Below are 18,129 nucleotides of genomic sequence, written 5' to 3'. Positions count from 1 at the left end.
CAATTAAAGTACCATCAGGTAATAGCTGGTAAAACCCTGTTTGAAAATCAAGGCGATTATGTATTTGGCCTTAAAAGACTGGAAGAATACTGTAATGAAATGTGATCAACAACAGAAATCCAAGCACCTGCACTGTAGAACTGTGCAGGTGGTACCTGTATGTGCTCTATTCTATTATTCTGACATGAAGCGAAGCATTCCTTTCTCTTGTATGCTTTTTTAAACAGAGTTCTGAGCTGAACACAAAGGTATAATATTTGAAATCCAAATAGCTTCATTTCCACCAGTAATAACTCCTAAATGTTTTTGTATATGCATATGTAGCCCCAGTAGGTTAAAAATTACAAAAGCACATGCATTAATTTTCCCTAGGATAGGATGCTGACTGTGTGTGGTAGAGAAAGGAAGAATACGTTTAAATAGGAAGTGTCTGGAATTAATTGTAATTGTAATCTTCCTCATAACTGTTAGTGCTTGCATTTGGTTTTACTGTGGTACGAGGTGTGGCCCATTGAGAACCGATTGCATTTTATGCAAGCTAAAATTAGTATTATTTATTATTGCACTAAAACTTTGAAATATATCTGTCACTGGTAAAAAGAAAAGGCATGCTGATGGGTTTAGCACTGTATAACTGACTTCTCAAGTCAGTGTGATATGAGCATAACTATATTTGTAACAGTTTTTTTTTTTTTTAAAGTTCTGGCAGTATCCAGTGTTTATCAGCATGATCTGGAAACTTATACATCAGTAGGAAGGAAGACAGGTTGACACAAAGAACAGTGAAATTGAACTAGCTGTTCTGCATTAGTTTTTAAATATTTATTTTTTCCAGTAAATGCATTAATTCAGGAGGATGCAGAAAATAAGATAAAATTTGGTTTCTAAATATTTACAAAGCTTCTTAATGATTTGACATGACTTCTTAGTGATTTCTCTGGGCTGGAAAAAGAACTTGATAACTCAGCCCCAGCCTGGAGGGAGTCCTCTAGGTGACTGTGGGGGAGATTTGTTTTGCTTTTGCTTTTAACACAGTAAGAATCAAACTAATTAGTGATTTAAAATACCTCAGACAACTCCTCTAAACAAAAATATATTTTACAAGTAATTTATTTAAAATGTTCAGGAAATCAAGTCACTATAAACTCTTAATCTTTGCATTTTGAGTATTTCAAGGCCTTTCTAGACATGAAATTGGTGATAAGATGGGCATTAAGTGCCTTTCCTCTAATATTTCTGCAAAATACTCTTTGACTTCTCTGGAATAATATTAGATGATATATTTGATAAGAAGATTGAATATAAAAATGTATCACTTCATAAGTATGGTGCAACTTTACTTCATAAATAAACTAATTTTTAATATTTAAAACAGCTCTGTAAAGTGCATTTTGTTGCTTGCTGTCTGTTCTAAACTTCAGTTTCATCCTCTGAGTCCACAAACACCTTCCCTGTACTTCAGGTATTGCTTTACTATATCAATGGATCCAGCATACACAGTTCCCATGGATTATATGTAAAACTTCTGCCAGATTAATTTCCTTGTTCTTATACCTAAAATTGAATACCTGTGGATGGCTTAGCTTAAAATTCTGGAGCATAAAGCAGTTTCAGAAAGGGATGTGCGTCTGGAATTGATTCTGATCAGCCAGTTGTACTTTTGGAAACTAGGAAAACAAACAAAAACCAAACACACAAAAACCACAAACAAACAAACCCTACAAACCACAAGCAAACAAGCCAAACCAGGTATACTCATGGATTTACCTTGAGAAAGTTTTGGAGTGCTAAAATGAAAATGGCTGTGGCTTTAAGGAAAAGTAAGTACGTAGATTTTGTTCCAATTTTTGTGTTTTCCAAATTATGGTAAGAGGAACTTTCATAATTTGCTTGCGTTTTCTTACCAGAAGATACTTGAGGAGCACAGGTAGAGAGAGATGATGGCAGGTCTGATGTCATATGCTCAATATTTGCCATGGTTCATCAAACATGATGCTTTCCCTTGAAGCGTTAGGTAACATTAAGCCACAGCTTCCTGGTGTTATTTCACTGCTGTGCTGTAGTGTAACTCATGTCTAGCGTTTGTTTATGGTTTTGTTACAATATTTTCTTTTCCCACAGAAGATAGATGGGGGTGTGAGTTCTTCAGATCTTAAGTCAGTGTGTTACATTTCTTTAAAAAAAAAAAAAAAAAAAAATCATTAGAATACTGCTATTCTTTGAGTTTATCTTAATGTGGGGATTTAAACAGCTTTTTCACTTGTTCATTCCAAAACTTGGCCCATTTGGAATTTTTCTGGGTTTATTATTTCACCGTGCGCGGATGGCAGGTGTCAGCAGAGCAGTTTCTCTGGTGCACGTGCACCTACTGTGATGGTTACATGCACAGCAACAGCAATGGGACAGGTGTGGCTTGGATTTGGGGGCAGTGGGTGTGAGCTGCAGGTGTCCACGTGCACTCAGCTGTCATAGCTGTCTGTGGGAACAGAGCTAAGAATACACCTCCAACTGTGATCGGCTTATCTTGTACATCTAGGTCAAGTTCAGTGTCCTCCCCCTGCTCTCCTTTCCCTTCTCTCTTGCTCTAACAGTGCTTAATGGATTAGAGACTCTTTTCCCAGTGTTGTTTTTATGTGCTGCAGTATCGGATGCCTTATCAGTTAGAGAAGTAGTTATCATTTTTATTTTATCTCTCTCTATATATTATTGTTTTTGCAACCTAACATGTAATGTAGAACATCTGCTACAATCATATCTTCTATTTATGTTTCTCCGAATTCTTAGTTGTGTGGTTTACATTAGCTTAGGTTTTGTTGTTGTTGTTTTTGTTGTTTCTGTCAGTTCCTTCAGAAAACTGGTACAGCTTTTAAAGATTTTCTGCTATGTATGTGTTCCCACTGGGGCCTGAAGATTTTTTTGCTCAGAAGACCTTTCTGTTTGCTAAAATGCTTTCATGCTAAAATGATCCATTATTCAACTTATCCCTGACAAAGCATATTGTCTGTAAAGTTTATATTTTATAGCTTTAGTGTGTTTTGCTTATCTAAGGTAATGAAAATACTTTATGGCTTTTCATTTTGAAAAATGTCTTTGGATTTGGTTATTGAAGGTTTATTCACACTTTAAAGTTCTCATTCTAAAGCATTGTGGCTAAGTACTTTGCAATAATCTAATGACTTGAAAGCTTGTCTAGAGTAGCCTGCCTGTAATATGACCCTACCAGAATTATAGCTTTTAATTTTCTTAAATACCTTTTCTATGAACAATGCTTGCTCGAAACTGCTATATTTATTCTGTTGTAAAAGAATGAGTGAGAATATTCTACTTACTTGGGGTTGAAGGAGCATATCAATATAACGAATTTCATACTAATAGCAAGTAGGCTATCAAAAAAGGAAGGTTTTCAATGAGAGATTGAAATTTTGAGTCAATTATAGATAAAAGATGTATCTGTCAGAAACCTAAAACTTTGATATTCTGAGAAACTACGGTTCTTAGCATTCTGGATAAGATAGCTCAGAGCAACACTATAAAAGATTTCTTTAATTGAGTGAGTGAGGAATAATCTTCCCAGGTAGAATTTTGTTCAAACACAAACTGGTCTGAAGCAGGCCTTCAAAAATATTTTTTCCTTTACCATAATATAGTTATTGCTGTTACTTTCTTGGTGGTGGTGTGTTTTGTGGTTTTTTTTTTTAATGTTGGTGTCACTTACTACTTGAATATGTTTTGCCTGAGGGTATCCTGTCATCTTCTAAAGAGAAATTGTTATTTTCATAGTGGCAGAACCAAGGTCAAGTAATTTAAACTTTAGTTATATCTGGATAATTTTTAATCATATGTGTAATCAGGCATCAAAATGAGAGACTGTAAAAGAAATATGAACTAGTAGTCTAGTTGCCTTTCTTTATTAGACAGTGTAACTCAATTAAGACTTGAATAACGGTTAAAGCAATTTTTGCTTTATTTGCTACTACCCTTAAACAGTTGAGAGTACACAAAGCTTCCTGTTCCAGGACACCCTAAGTGATTTGGTAAAGGACATGTAGTTAGATGATGTAAAATGTGCACTTAAAGTAATTCATAGTATCTCACTGCATTTATACTGCGCTTCATCTTTGGGAGAGGAGTGCTTTAGCCTGAGCAAGCTTCTAGAAAGATGTCATCTTCTAACTTTAATTCAGATTTCTCAGTGGGGATTTAATAACTTGAATATACTCTGTGTGCTGCCCTTCCTTGAGTATTAAAATTAATTCTGTGTATATTCATTTGTATTAAATCTATAGGGATGCCTCATTTGGGAACTGCACGTACAATCTTACGATCTTGGACTGTTTGCAGGGAATAAATAAGGTAATAACACTTTTCCTTGGCAAAACAGATTTAAAGTGACAGATCTAAAATGTAAAGGAAGGTACTGTTAAACCAAATTTTCTAATGTATTTTCAAAGCACAATGTGTGTGAATGGGTAATACGCTGTCATGAAGCCTAAGGTACTGAGGGCTGTGGTTAAGCAGTGACACCAGGAGGTTACACTTCCACCTGGCTGGCCTGGCCTTTGACAGCTTTCTGAACTTTACCTTCTGAACTGGAATGAGCAAACCCACCAGGCTTGGCTGTGGACAGGTCTTACCAGTGCACTGGGACTGCTAATAGAACATCTGTAGCCATTGGTAAAAGGGAATAACATGGGTGACAAAGTGAGACAGATACAGAGGTATACTGTGATTTAATCTGGGCAGGTTTTGCATGAACTTGGCCCCAACTTTCCCCCCAAAACACTTAGTTCGTTGTTTGACACTAATATTTTCAGAATTGTTTAGAAAGAATGAAAACTAATATATCTTTCTAATGTTTTGATGTGTCACTTTCAACAGTCCTGGTCTTCAGGAATACTAAGCTCCAATATAGTGGTTTTTTTATGTTATGTCACCTTTTAATTGGCAACCTTGTGTTATAGTGTTTACTTCATTCTATAAGCAAGGATTAAATTTTGTTCATTTCCCAATGATCTTGATGAAGGGAGCAGGCTGTAGAACAGTTCTGTACAAACACTTTATAGACTATTTGTAATTCTTAAAAGTATGGTAGAACAAGTGTTTCTTAAAATTGAAAAAAAGAGATTGAGCTTAATATTTTTAGTTCTCTGGGGGTGGGAAAGGAGCTGTCAGTTAACAGAAAGACTCTAATCTGTGTGACATTCTACAGATCCTAAAGCTCTGTGAAGCAGTAGGTGCAGTCACTGAAATTTATCTGCAACCAACATACCAAAAGGACTTTGAGATCAGTTTTTCCTCCTTTGTTCCCATAAATTTTATTGAATTTTTGTCCAATTTGCCTACAGAGATAAAAATACTTGGAGCAGAAACCAAATGCCTTAATCTAAAATAAAATCTTAGTCTATCTGGGTAGATTTGGTGTTTACATGCACATATATCATACACATGTCATCCAAGGGTCCTATGAATACTGGAGTGCAGCCAGCCAACCATGCTTAAACGAAATATGTTTTTCAAACTCAGCTGTTCAAATAAACCTCTTGGTATCTTATGTTTTATGACAGGTCCAGCCATTGAGCTTACATTGTGTATGACAAAGCTATTTTTGTTTTGTCTTAAAAAAGGTATATATGTAGCAAATAATGGCAGACTGGGTATTGTTTTTTTAAATCATAGATCCTGTGGTGTACTTCTTATCACACCTAAACCACAGAATATTGTGTAATATCTATACTTCTTGGAATGCAATAGATTCAGTATAAATATATGCCGCAGAACTCTCTTCCACCTATTCCTTGGAAGACATTTGGGCTAAGAATTCCTCATTTGTAGAATAGTTTTTAATATGGTATTATACACAAATCTTCAGTACAAAATTGGCATATTTAACAATAGTACAGTAATTAAATGCAAAACTTGACTTCTTTCAATGCTGTAACAGACACTGTCTAACGTAGTCTAGTGAACTTCAGTCTATCAGAGGAATGTGTATTAAAAAAAAATTTTAAAACCCACATAAAATACAGGGTTATACACGGTACTGTATTCTGTATATGCCATTTTGCCTGGGTATTATGGTGGTGAAATCCGAGTATCAAGTATAGAAAATCAGTAAACCCTAAATGTTTTATATTGTGTTATGTCCAATGGCACAAAATATATTCAGCATAGAAATAATGTAATGAGTGTATGACAAAAAGGGAATTGCTTTTGAATTTGTCATCTGCCTTAAAGAAAAAAATATACACAGTGGGGTGGGGAGAAAAAATTTATTATTAAGTGATATGCAACCACCTTATGTTCCACTGTAATGTGTTTGAAGAGGAAATAGTGAGCCTGACATGTTTTCTTGACTTTGTTGGAGTTTTTGTTGTCTGTGTTGTTAATCTGTGCAAATGTAATGTTGTCTTCATGTAGAGGCTTCAATAAGCTGGAAGCACAAACATGTAGTAATTTAGTTTTGATTCTCAAAGTCAGTATTATAAAGTGAGATTATATATAATATTTCAGAATAAACTGACACCTTATTGCCTTTTAGGCCTTGCAGCATGGATTTTTTGACTTTAAGACATTTGATGTGGATGAATATGAACACTATGAGGTTTGTACATTTGATAATGAGTTGAACATGTTTGGTTTACTTAAAATAAGTTAGAATATGCCATATCACACAACTTTAAGACATACCGGAAACCCACTTTAAGTAAAACCAGTGTTCAAATGTAAGGTATGTACACCCAAACCTGTATAATCTGTGTGAAAAACATGCAGGATGAATATTGTTACCATTTCAGTTCATCAGATAAGTTGTCTACTATTTTTGACTTGTGGGGACTCTTTCCTGCTTTCCCAGCCTTCCCCCAGGATATGATCCAAGGTCTCTCAGCTGCCCCACAGTATCTGTTTTCTTTCAACACACGTTGAGCTGCTTCTTGAGATGCTGTTAGTTCCAAATATATGACTTTTTTTTTTTTTTTGATAGCCACATAGATTAAGCAAATTTTGAGCTTTATTAGTAAAGATGCACTATGTGAGGATTCTAGTAATGAAAATGCATGCAAAATATTTCCCTAATGAAGTTCCAGAAAGCTAACACATGTAATTCACTGTTACGCCAGCTTTCTTACAACTTAAGAATAGATACTCTAGATGCTTCTAGGGCTTTGTTCTGTAACATACACACCTTTATCTGCCAGCAGTAGGCAGTTCTCTCAAGCTATATTGCTGCAGAGAACCTGCAAAATATGCCTGTCCTACACCATGAACTGTGCAGCGTATAGAAGAAATTGCAGGCACAGAAAGTGAATATATTATATACAGAATAGTGACGTGATCTTCGTCTACCATTTCCCACACCCAAAGGAAGAGAAAGGTTGGGTTTTGTTTTTTTTACTGAAGTCAGCATCAACCATGTGGTTGTATCGGACCTTGTCTTTGGAACTCCCTGAAGTTCCTACATTTGCATTGGTTAAGGAGAAAGATATATAAACTGGAGGTGTAATAAACATTTGAATATATATTAAACTCTTTTTAGAGTTGCTACTTAATTGTACCCAGTATTCTTCCACACAGCCCTCTCTAATGCAATTTTCAGAAATTGTGGAAATGATGAGAATAAATTTGCTTAGTCTGAAAATGTCCATTTAAAAATGTATTATTTTAAGTTGAATATTTCTAATATCAAACAAGTTTTATGGATAATTGCTTTTTAAGAATCTCTAATGTTTGATAAATAAGTGTTTTGTTTTACAAGCGGGAATATAGGGGTGTCTCAGTACATATCTGAAATACATACAGCTTTAGGAAATGCTTCATAAATGTTCAAGAAAGAGGGTAAACTCAGGAGAGGAATAAACAGTGGCAAAACATGATTTACGAGACAGATCTATACAGTTGATGTTGGCTGCAGAAGGCACACTATAACAGCTGTTCACAAAACATAAAGAACTTGTAGAAGGATTTCTGTATCCTGTAATGCTACATAATGATTAGATTAAGAAATTGGTCCAGCTTTTGGTGAATTACTGAAATTAAGAGTAACTAAAATTTAAAGTGTGAAATTGCTGCTCTTTTACTATATGTACAAAAGGAAAATATTCTAAAAACAAATGATGGTCACGAATTCTTAGGAATCTGTAGATATAGTAGGCATTAATCTGCCTGAAAAAGTATTAAAGTAATTGACTATAGCTATCACATTATCTTGTTTAATACGTAACATTATGTTAGTTTGTGAAAACTATGTATGTTCAAATGATGTTTAAAGTGTGCTGCCCCCTGTCTGAGTTTAAGCAGCAGGAACTTGGAATCATCTTTCATTTTTTGTCTATTTTTTGGAATGCCGTCTTTTATTTTATGCATCATGGTCAGCTTTATATGTTTAGATACGTCCTGTGCTGTATTTCTAAAACTTTCAACGTTCCAGGTTTTTGCTGTGTTAGGTTTTCAAATGTGTAGTTATGTGGAAGAAAGTTGCATAAGACTTAATGGGAGCAGGCTAAAGAAAATTCTATTTCACGTTTATAGTTCTTTCATCTTTCTACATTATCAAGGCAGCTAATTCCCCTTTTGTTGGACTAGATGTAAAATACTCAAGTTCTCTTTTTTCATAATAATGTTGTTTGCATGTAGCGTTGAGTATATATACACACATAGATACCTGTAGTTGAGATTGTTTAAAATTATTCACAGTAAGTCGTGTAACTATGAAGAACTACTGAATTCACAAATAAAGCCAGTAATACAAATCTGAAAATACTTTTAAGCTCTTCCTTGAAGGGGTAGAGGTGCTCCAGTGTTGAGCCTGCGGTCTGTGATACAAATTTGTGGGGCAGGGGGGTCCTGACTTGGCCCCAAGGTCAGTTCGCTGGTCCTTATGCAACCCTGTTAACTTACAGGAGTTGTTGCTGCGTGAGGACATTTGGAGCAGCCTAATGGGCTCTGCTAAGCAAACAGTCGGTGAATTGATTACAGTAATGCCCATTATCAGAACCTTTCACTCATTAGGATGTTTTGATGAGCTGAGCGCTAAAAACACAAGCTTAATAATGCAGTTGAACTGAGTTCCATGTCCTTAAAAGTCATGCTGAGAATAACTGTGTGGCCAAATGAGGAGCAAGCACCCTTCAGTTAAAAGAAAGCGGAGTTTTGAACTTTAGCTATGCATTTCCAAAGAAGCCTTCAGTTTTCTTGCTGTCAGAATTTGAAGAGCCTTTTTAAAGTTTTTGTTTTAAAGTGAGCAAGAAATTCTTCCTTATCACAGTTTGAAAGTTTTGTTGGTTTTGGTTTTTTAGTCTTTTTATTTGAGTTCTGCTTTGTGACTATGATTACTGACTCATCAGAGCTTATACCAATATGTAAATCTCTGTTTCTACTGGGAAAGGATAATGGGTTTTGAAGGCTAATTGGTTTTTAATTTATTTTCTGTGAATTGGGTTTTTTTTAGCCAGTGCCTTATAGGGAAGCATTTTTCCATATTGCATTTCATTTTATTAAGAAATTTCTGCAAAGCAGCTTGTGGTAAGTTGGTTTGTCCTATAGTGGTAAGCTAACTAATGACATTGAAGGGGTTTGTTTTAATGCAGCAAGAACATAGTCAAAAGTAAAAATAAAATCTTTTTTTTAACCTTATATGTACAGATATTCAAATGTTTTTCTCTTTCCCTTCTGAAATTTCTATAGCGAGTGGAAAACGGTGACTTCAACTGGATTGTTCCAGGAAAATTTTTGGCATTTAGTGGACCACACCCAAAAAGCAAACTTGAAAATGGTATGCTGTATATTTTAATGCTATTCTATAATCCTTTTTTTTTCCAGTATGTTAAATAATCAGAGCCAATGAGCAGAAGACAGAGGTTTATAGATTATCATCCTCAGAAATAATCATACAATGAACACTTTATATACTATCATAGAACTTAATTCTGAAGACTATGGAATTCTTCTATTAAAGAAGAATTCCAGATCTTCTAGTAGTCAGTGACTTTCATTCAGTGATGAATTGCCTGAGAACTTCGGGCCCCTGACGTTTTTCCTGGAACCTGACACCTGGTACGATAAGTATACAGAATTAAAGATGAGTTGCAAAAGCAAAGGAAACTATATGAAGAATTTTGTAACAAAGGCCAAGAAAGACTAGAAAAAGAAGCTTGTCTTTACTTCTGAGGATTCTTGGGATAATGGGAAGGACCTATGTGATTCTAATGGAATAAAAAAGAGACACTTGACCAACAGAGGGAAAGTAGAGATTTGGTCCTACTAAAAGGAAAAGGAGTCATTTATAAACTATAATCAGATTTTTGCTGAATTTCACCTTGTACTTTGTTCGATGTGGCTTTATGTGAGCATGTTTTCTGAATATCTACTTTGTCTTTTCACTTCTGTTCTCTCATGTTTCCTTTATGACTGGAACGCTGCTTGTTGCATAGTGTTCTCCGAAGGTTTAAATGAAATACAAGGAGAAAATATTTAGATTGGTTTGGGTTTCTTCCCCAATCACTGTTACAGTCCCTTCTTGCAGAATTTTTTCAAAAATTACTAAAATTGTTCCATGCAGTTTGGAAAACCTATGCTTTATTTTTAACATGTATAGAACTGAAAATTACCAAATAAACACCAGTGCTTAAAATCCAGTTTGGAGACTACAAATAGGCCTCACCCATGGGAGCCTAAGTACACATAACAAAGCTATGTTTTTGTCATTATATTGTGACTCTAATCACATTTATTAATGCGTATATGACTTGTGGAAAAGATGTGTGTTTTGTGGGGAAGCTTTTGGACTTTATTTGAACAGGAATAAAAATTCTGGAGATAAACCAGTGTATTTGGTCAATGAGAGGCCTTCTGATTTGTGTGGTAGCTATGTTGGTCCTGTGTTTGTTTACAAGACGTGATTGTTAATATAAAAGAATAAACTACATTTTACAAACATATATAGACACGTGTGCACGTGTTCCCTCACACCCTAGTCAGAGAACATCTATTTGGTGAAAGTGCCCTAAACAGGACACTCCCTGCCCCCCCTTCTTCATCTAGAGGATCCTTTTGTTTTGAACTGAATCGAGGGACTAAAGCTTTATTACTGCACAGTGGAGCAAGCGTATTTCTGATATTACAGTTTATTCTTCAACCATTCCTCTCGTCCATAGTATAGATCACCGATCTATTTTCCTGATAAATGAGTGTTTCTTCTTAAAGTGTGTTCTTGTTCTTTGATCTGCAACTTGACTATAGATGAACAGCTGTTCTGAAATGCTATATTCATATATGTGCCTGACTTCATATATAAATCCTACTTGTAGAGAGGAACGGGCTAATGAGGAGACAGTACAGTGTTTCACATATGCTGTGCTTTAATTCTTTTTCCTAGCCTTTTTTTAATTATAGTTGTCTTCATGAGAATTTTGTGGACAATTTTTTTTTTTTTTTTATATCGCTTAATGTGTTCATTATTCTGAATAAAATAGTCAAGCCTTTTTTTCATTCCAAAAAGTTTTGGAGGCAATTTTGATTAGGCGGACTTTGAACTTCATATATGACATTAAATGATTGTTGCTTTATTTTTTTTAATAGGTTATCCTCTTCATGCACCTGAAGCCTACTTTCCCTATTTCAAGAAACATAATGTCACATCGATAATAAGACTAAACAAGAAAATTTATGAGGCAAAACGCTTTACTGATGCTGGTTTTGAGCATTATGACCTGTTCTTCATAGATGGAAGCACACCAAGCGACAGTATAGTTCAGAGGTTCCTCAACATCTGTGAAAATGCTGACGGTGCTGTTGCTGTACATTGTAAAGGTATATGCGCTTAGTTATTTCAGATTGAAGCTCAAAATAAGTCCATTAAGTTTATTCCAGACATAAAGCATTTAAAAAATAATGCTTTCTGGTTGTGAAAATAATATCGCTTCATGATTCTTGGCTTAAATGAATGACAAATATTTGTTATTTTCGTGCACATACGAAGTTCCTTCATCCTACACGACTGCTTACAGTAACTGACAATCTGTTGTTCATTGTTCTGTTTATTCTTAATATCACTTGAAGGCATGAATTTTACTTGATGGAGATTTCACTTTTGCGTTATGCTTTCCCAGCATTATGATAATTGACTAGGAAATGCAAAAGACTGAAAGGCTTTCTTTGTGCTTTTGGACTGTTCTACATTTTTCTGTGGGGCATGACTTCCACCCTTCAAGTTAATGTGAGTTATTGTGATGCCAGCATTTCAAACCAGCTTATTTCAGCAAATCAGCCAGAAAATACATAAAACATGCTTAGTCAAGAATGATTAACAAAGGCTTTGAAGGGTTCAGCTTGGTTTATGTTTAGAGTTTTGTAAGGACATTGTGGAGACGAATGTCTTGCTGATTTGAAAGAAGAATAGCACTATTCATAATTTTTTGCATGAACAGTAAACATGCATATTAAAGATAAGTTTATTTGCTAACAAGTTGTTAATGTGGCTAGAACCCAGAAATTCTGGCATTTATAATCTGGACATCTGCTAAAAGACTAAAACAGGAGTAGATTGTTGTGTTCTAGGTTTAGTTGCCACAGGAATACAATAGACTTTTTTAGGGACTTGGATACGCACTTGCTAAGCTGAAGTACTTTTGATCTTTTGCCTGACAATTTAATAAGCAAATCAGTCTGTGGTGTAGTTTTGTTGTTTGGGTTGTTTTGTTTGTTTGGGTTTTTTTACACCCTTCTAAATAAGCTTATACAGAGTTAAATCAGCAGTTAACTCAGTTAATATCTTGTCTGTAGTTTTCTTGTACTCACTGCAGAAGTATTCCAGCCACAGCTTCCACACTAGAAATTGCTTGTCCCAGAAGTTATAGAATGGTTTAATGCAAAACATTGCTATGGAAAGATTGTACATTAGCGGGAACTTCCCCTTCTTAAATGAGTCTTCAGAGCTGGTCTTCCAGTATCCAGTTAGCGAATCTCACTATTTGTGAGCTTTAGCTGAATCATCTTAACTTGCCAAACAGTCACAGCACGATTTAGTTATTGGTTGAATGTAAGGAGCTTGTAGTTGTGTGTAGAATTGTCAGCAGGAATGTCTGGCTGCTTAGAGAGTTTCCATTTAGATAGCTGTTGGTGCATAACAATAGCTGGCCACCACCAGACTGTAAACTTCAAATATTGTATTTGTGGGAAAATAAGGTTTAAATGGGGAGACACTTTACTAGTAAATAAGACACAAGGCTAGAAAGGTATTAATTCTTACTCTATAGTGAGAGATTTGTCTGGTGGTAAAAGCTAATTTTTGTGTCACTCTATTCTCCCCTTAAACACGGGATTAGTTTGTCATTTGGGGACCAGTGGGTTAAATTTTTTTGAGCTATTGATGTATACAGTTATATGCTGGTCAACATTCATTGCTGTTTATATAGATAGCAGTGAATACTTTTATAGGTTGGTTTTACAACAAAACTGATTCAAAAAGAAAATGCCACTGGCTGAGAAGATATTGCTATCTGTTGTGATGTGCATATATATTTGCACATTGATTTGTAAAGTATGTGTGTTGGCACCTCAAAGGTACTTTGATTTTGTTCTTTACTGGTTTTATAAAGATGAACTTTGCATCCAGGTTGGTCATGGCTTTTTTTAAATATCAGACAAAAAAAAAAAAGTTTGAAGTGGAATTGTGCAAGGGTGATCACTGTTGCATGCATTCTTAAACACTCAGCTTTTTATAAGTATGAAATATATGTTCTTGCATCTACAGCATTGAAATCCAATTATGTGATGAATGGGATATTGAATTGGAAACTTTCTTCAAATATTAAGGTGGTGAAAAACATTGCAGAGAAGTCTTCTCATATTCCACACTTTGATAATTATGAAATGCTGATGATTTGGTATGTGAACACTGGTATTTGTGTTTCTGCAGCTGGCCTGGGGAGAACAGGAACACTGATCGCCTGCTACATAATGAAGCACTACAGGTTCACACATGCTGAAGCTATTGCTTGGATAAGAATATGTCGACCAGGCTCTATTATAGGACCCCAGCAACACTTCTTGGAAGAGTACGTATTATGTATAACTTCCTTGCTGCTAAGAATCAACTGCTTCTCTATATCCTTACCCATCTTGCACTATTGATAGGGTTTACTCTCTGTCTGCTGATGTTGTATATTACTGCCTGTTGCAATCAGTGTATTTAAGGCTAGTTAATTTGGGATTGAAATCAAAGTTCGTAGCAATCATCTTCTCTGGAATGCTATGCATTTTGTCACCTTGCAGGGCAGAAGGTCTGAAGACTCTGCACGTTTAGGAGTTACACAAACGTGTTGGAAGTGTAAAATCCCTATGTGGACAAAAGATTAAATCAACAGTAAGGATTTATTAAAAAATTAACATATTATAGAAAGGATAGACTTTATATACTTTATATATAGCCAATTATGATGCTTCAAAATTCATCTTACAATAGTAGAAATGATATGGTTTTTAATTTCTTGTAGCTAAAGATTAAATAAGTATGTGCTGGACAGCTTATGATCTGTCAGATTGCTAGCATAAAGTATGAAGTGTTTCTGATTTGGACCTAATAGTCATTAGCAAAACAAATATATGATTTTAATATAGCTCCTTCTCAAAACTAAGTGTATACTCCGAGTTGAGAACATTTCATTTAGAGATAATTTGAATGAGTGATTCAAGGTTTGATCCTGACTGGAAATTAATGGCAAAATTGCACTGGCTTCAGTGACGTAGACAGTAAGTTTTAATTTCATAGTGCTTTCTACATTGTACATCACTATTATAGTGGTTATGCTCATATTTCAGTGTGGATACCATGATGTTATTTAGTTGGAGGCATTTTCACTGTTATGAGAAAAAACATTTTGAGATAATCCATCACAAATTATCTTTTTTCATAAAAAGACAAATGTAACAGCTCTTCTAGATACTGTGTAAATACAGTAAAACATGCACTGAGCTTGCATGTTAAAATCCATAGGATATCAGAGACAAAAGAGTATTACTGTAATTCATGAGAGAAACTGAGCATGACTGAGGATTCCTATGCACCTTCCAGTGCAGCTGAATGGGCACTCCTTTATTTGAGAGGTGGCCCCCTGTTATTTAAAAGACTGGGAGTCACACACTTTGAAACCCTGTGTTCACAGAAGCTGGGGTATAACTTCTTCACCTGCGGCTGATGCCTGGATGATGCACTTTTAAAATAACTTGCACAACAGAGCAAACTTGAGAAAGGTAGTAGGTAGTGTGATTAGTAGGTGCTGTTTACTTGAAAGGTAAGAAAAACAAGGCCCATGTCTTTTCTGTAGTGGTGTGTACTCGGCTTGATTTTATAGATAGAAAAAGATCCTTCACTTTTTTTAATTCATCTGTACGTTATTCACAGCTAAGAGCTGTAGGATTGTTCAGTAAGAATTTTCTGCTGTCCTAATGGCAATAGATACCTGTTTTGACAATTAGACAAAATTCAAGCAATGTCACCACTAGTGTCAAAATGGGATTGAGAAGGAAGGAGCCAACATCAGTTGCATCATTCTAATATAAAATATCTTGCCCTCAGGGCTGCAAAGTTGCCTGTGACACAGAGGAAAAATCTTGCAACTTTGATCTGCCAGCCTTCATAAAAGTCAAAGCTCCATCTCTTTGGTTCTTTGAGGTTTAAGGGGGCTTTGAGTAGTACTTTTGTATAGACACTCCCACTCAAGTATGTAACAAATCAGTTTGTTACTGTGAATGCAATTGATCTTGAAAGATCAATTTAAAGGTATTTAAATTCAAGCATATTTTCTAGGTTACTTCTGTTAGGTGAAATAAGTGGTGTTCCCTGTCCCTGTGCCCTTTGCTTCCTCCTTCTCTTGTTGTATTCTTGGGGCATAGTGAAATTTTTCTGGAAGTGCTTACCTTTCCCATTTATTATTGAGCAAGTTTAGGCAGTTGGCTCAGACTACTTGGCTCTTAAGCCTTGCTGTAATATTTTGCTTTCAAACAACGAAAAATTTCCAGTGAAAGTGTATTCTGATTTAATTCCTCATTCTTTAATTCTCTGATTAGTATAGAAATTTAATTTTGTTGCAGTAATATGACCTCAGTTCTTGGATGGAACTAGCATGACAGGCACCTACCCAGCAAACTTCCTTATTGAAGAATAATGCAGTCGCATCAATAAAAACCTGCTTAGCCCGTGTATGTTGTAACTTTTTTTACCACCTGTCTGAAGGATATAATATTTTCTGAAATACTAGAGTCATGTTCAACTTTACATGATTATGACCACTTCCACTGTGCAGTATCACCACTTCTGGTACACATTACATATATAAAAGCATTACTTCGTGAGTTTTTGTTTTAAAAGCCTTCTAAATACCATCGCAAATTTCTGTTTAGTTCGTTTCTTTTCCCAGTAGTATTTTATAAAACGAAGTATTAGTATCTGTATGATTTGTGATGGCTGCAAACTTGTTTGGTGATTCCGGGGGTGATTTTGTTGTTTTTAACCATTGTGGTTTGTGTGGCATTTTTTGTTTGTTGCTTTTATTTAGTTTTGGTTTTTGGGTTTGTATGTTTGTTTGTTTTTGATAGGCGTTTGAATTTTTTTCCACTTGAAGATGTACAGAAAGTTCAAATGTTGGCAATCTCTAACAGTAGTATGTTCTCATATTGGCTTTTTATATGTATTGAGTTTTGCTGATATGAATTGATTTTGTTTTGTATCCTAAAGGAAGCAGGAAATGTTATGGCTGGAGGGGGATCTTATCCGAACAAAGCAGAAACAACAAGTGGCTGATGGAAACATGAACAGAGTTCTTTGTGGCTTGAATGACATTTCCATCAGTGACGGCTTGAATAAAGTACAGGACTTGGATCAATACAGGGAGGTAAGAGTTCATAAGAAAACCTTCAAATGAGCAGAGATGGAGCTTATAACTAGCTATAGATAATTTTTAGGTGTGTTTTTTTTTTTTAGGCTTATATTAGTACTAGGTTTTCTTTTTATGGGTCATGATTAGAACAAATCTTCCCTTTATCAGAAATAAAAGTAAAAAGCTTAGGCTATGTTTAAAACTGCTATAGCTAATTTTGCAAACTTCAAAAGGTTTGCATTATTTCAAGTCATTCTTTCAGGGTTTTCAGTTGTTTATTGGAGAATGGAGGTAAAAATGATCAGTGTTCTTCCTGGAAATCCATTTATTCCCAGTTTCTAGCTAATAATGCACAAGTGTATAGCTATCTATCCCTTTATCGCAGTGTTATGGATTACTGATGTCATGTGTACACTTGGCGTAAGGACCTTTTCAGTTATGTAGTAGAAGTAGGGACATGAAGTGTGGACTAAAGTGAACATACTTCTGCTTCTGGACTTGTAAAAATCTTCAACTGTAGTTGCCTACAGTATCTGTGAGAAGCAGTTTAGAGGAACCATGCATTTGATTGATCCTATCTTAGCTCTGTAATAACTGAAGCGCTTTTATGTTGCTGATGGAATCCTTTACTTGATGTAAAAGCCCAGGGAGGTAGTGGGCACCTTCTTCAGATAGTTATTAGTGTAAATTAAAATAATCATCTATCATGTGATCTATCATAATCTGGAAGAGCAACTTGAATAATTTTCTGTAAAGGTACTGTTTTCCTTTATGGAAGTTCAGTTTGTGGCTTGGAATATGTAAAGTTAAATATCTAGATCAGTAGCTGGAGAACATAACTGTGTGGAGATGATCTCTGTGCCTAATAACAGCAGCTGGCACACAGCCATGTGGGTAAAAGTCATGGTTTTGAATCTCAGCTACTACTACAACTTTACTGCTTCTAGTATCAAGGCAATTTACTTGCAGCTAACTCAACTGCCTGTACGCTGTGCAGCAGCTAATGTATAGTTTCACAGTATAAGTTCACAGTGCTGCTTTTTTCTGCTGTAGCTGCCTTGTAATATGTAAATTTCAGTTTTTTACAGATCTCATGTTAAAGCTGTTTAACGTTGTTTTCAAAATATTTAACTTATCTCTCTGGGTATTCAGTTACTTTTCAAAACCTCATTATACTGGGCTCTCTAGAAGATCAAAACAAATTAATGTTCCCAGTCCCAAAAATGCATGGCGTCAGAGGACAGAATAGCTACATGCA

The 18,129-nt window shown here is 35.3% G+C and overlaps 1 protein-coding gene across 2 annotated transcripts in view; it reads left to right on the top strand.

The window, feature by feature from the left end:
• Window positions 1-18,129, top strand: part of CDC14A (cell division cycle 14A) — a gene marked incomplete at its 3' end in the record, with an annotated part of 59,064 nt that overhangs the window by 27,685 nt on the left and 13,250 nt on the right. For both annotated transcript variants that reach the window (XM_080348983.1, XM_080348982.1), the window contains exons 6-11: window positions 4,287-4,353; window positions 6,539-6,601; window positions 9,682-9,769; window positions 11,575-11,805; window positions 13,913-14,051; window positions 16,730-16,886. In XM_080348983.1, coding sequence (XP_080205109.1) covers window positions 4,287-4,353; window positions 6,539-6,601; window positions 9,682-9,769; window positions 11,575-11,805; window positions 13,913-14,051; window positions 16,730-16,886 — 745 coding nt within the window. The remainder of the gene's footprint in view (window positions 1-4,286; window positions 4,354-6,538; window positions 6,602-9,681; window positions 9,770-11,574; window positions 11,806-13,912; window positions 14,052-16,729; window positions 16,887-18,129) is intronic.

Source organism: Nesoenas mayeri, assembly GCF_963082525.1.
Source record: "Nesoenas mayeri genome assembly, chromosome: 8".
In the NCBI taxonomy this organism is placed as follows: Eukaryota; Metazoa; Chordata; class Aves; order Columbiformes; family Columbidae; genus Nesoenas; species Nesoenas mayeri.
The sequence above is the reverse complement of the archived record's forward strand: the minus strand, read 5'-3'. Positions and strand labels throughout refer to the sequence as shown.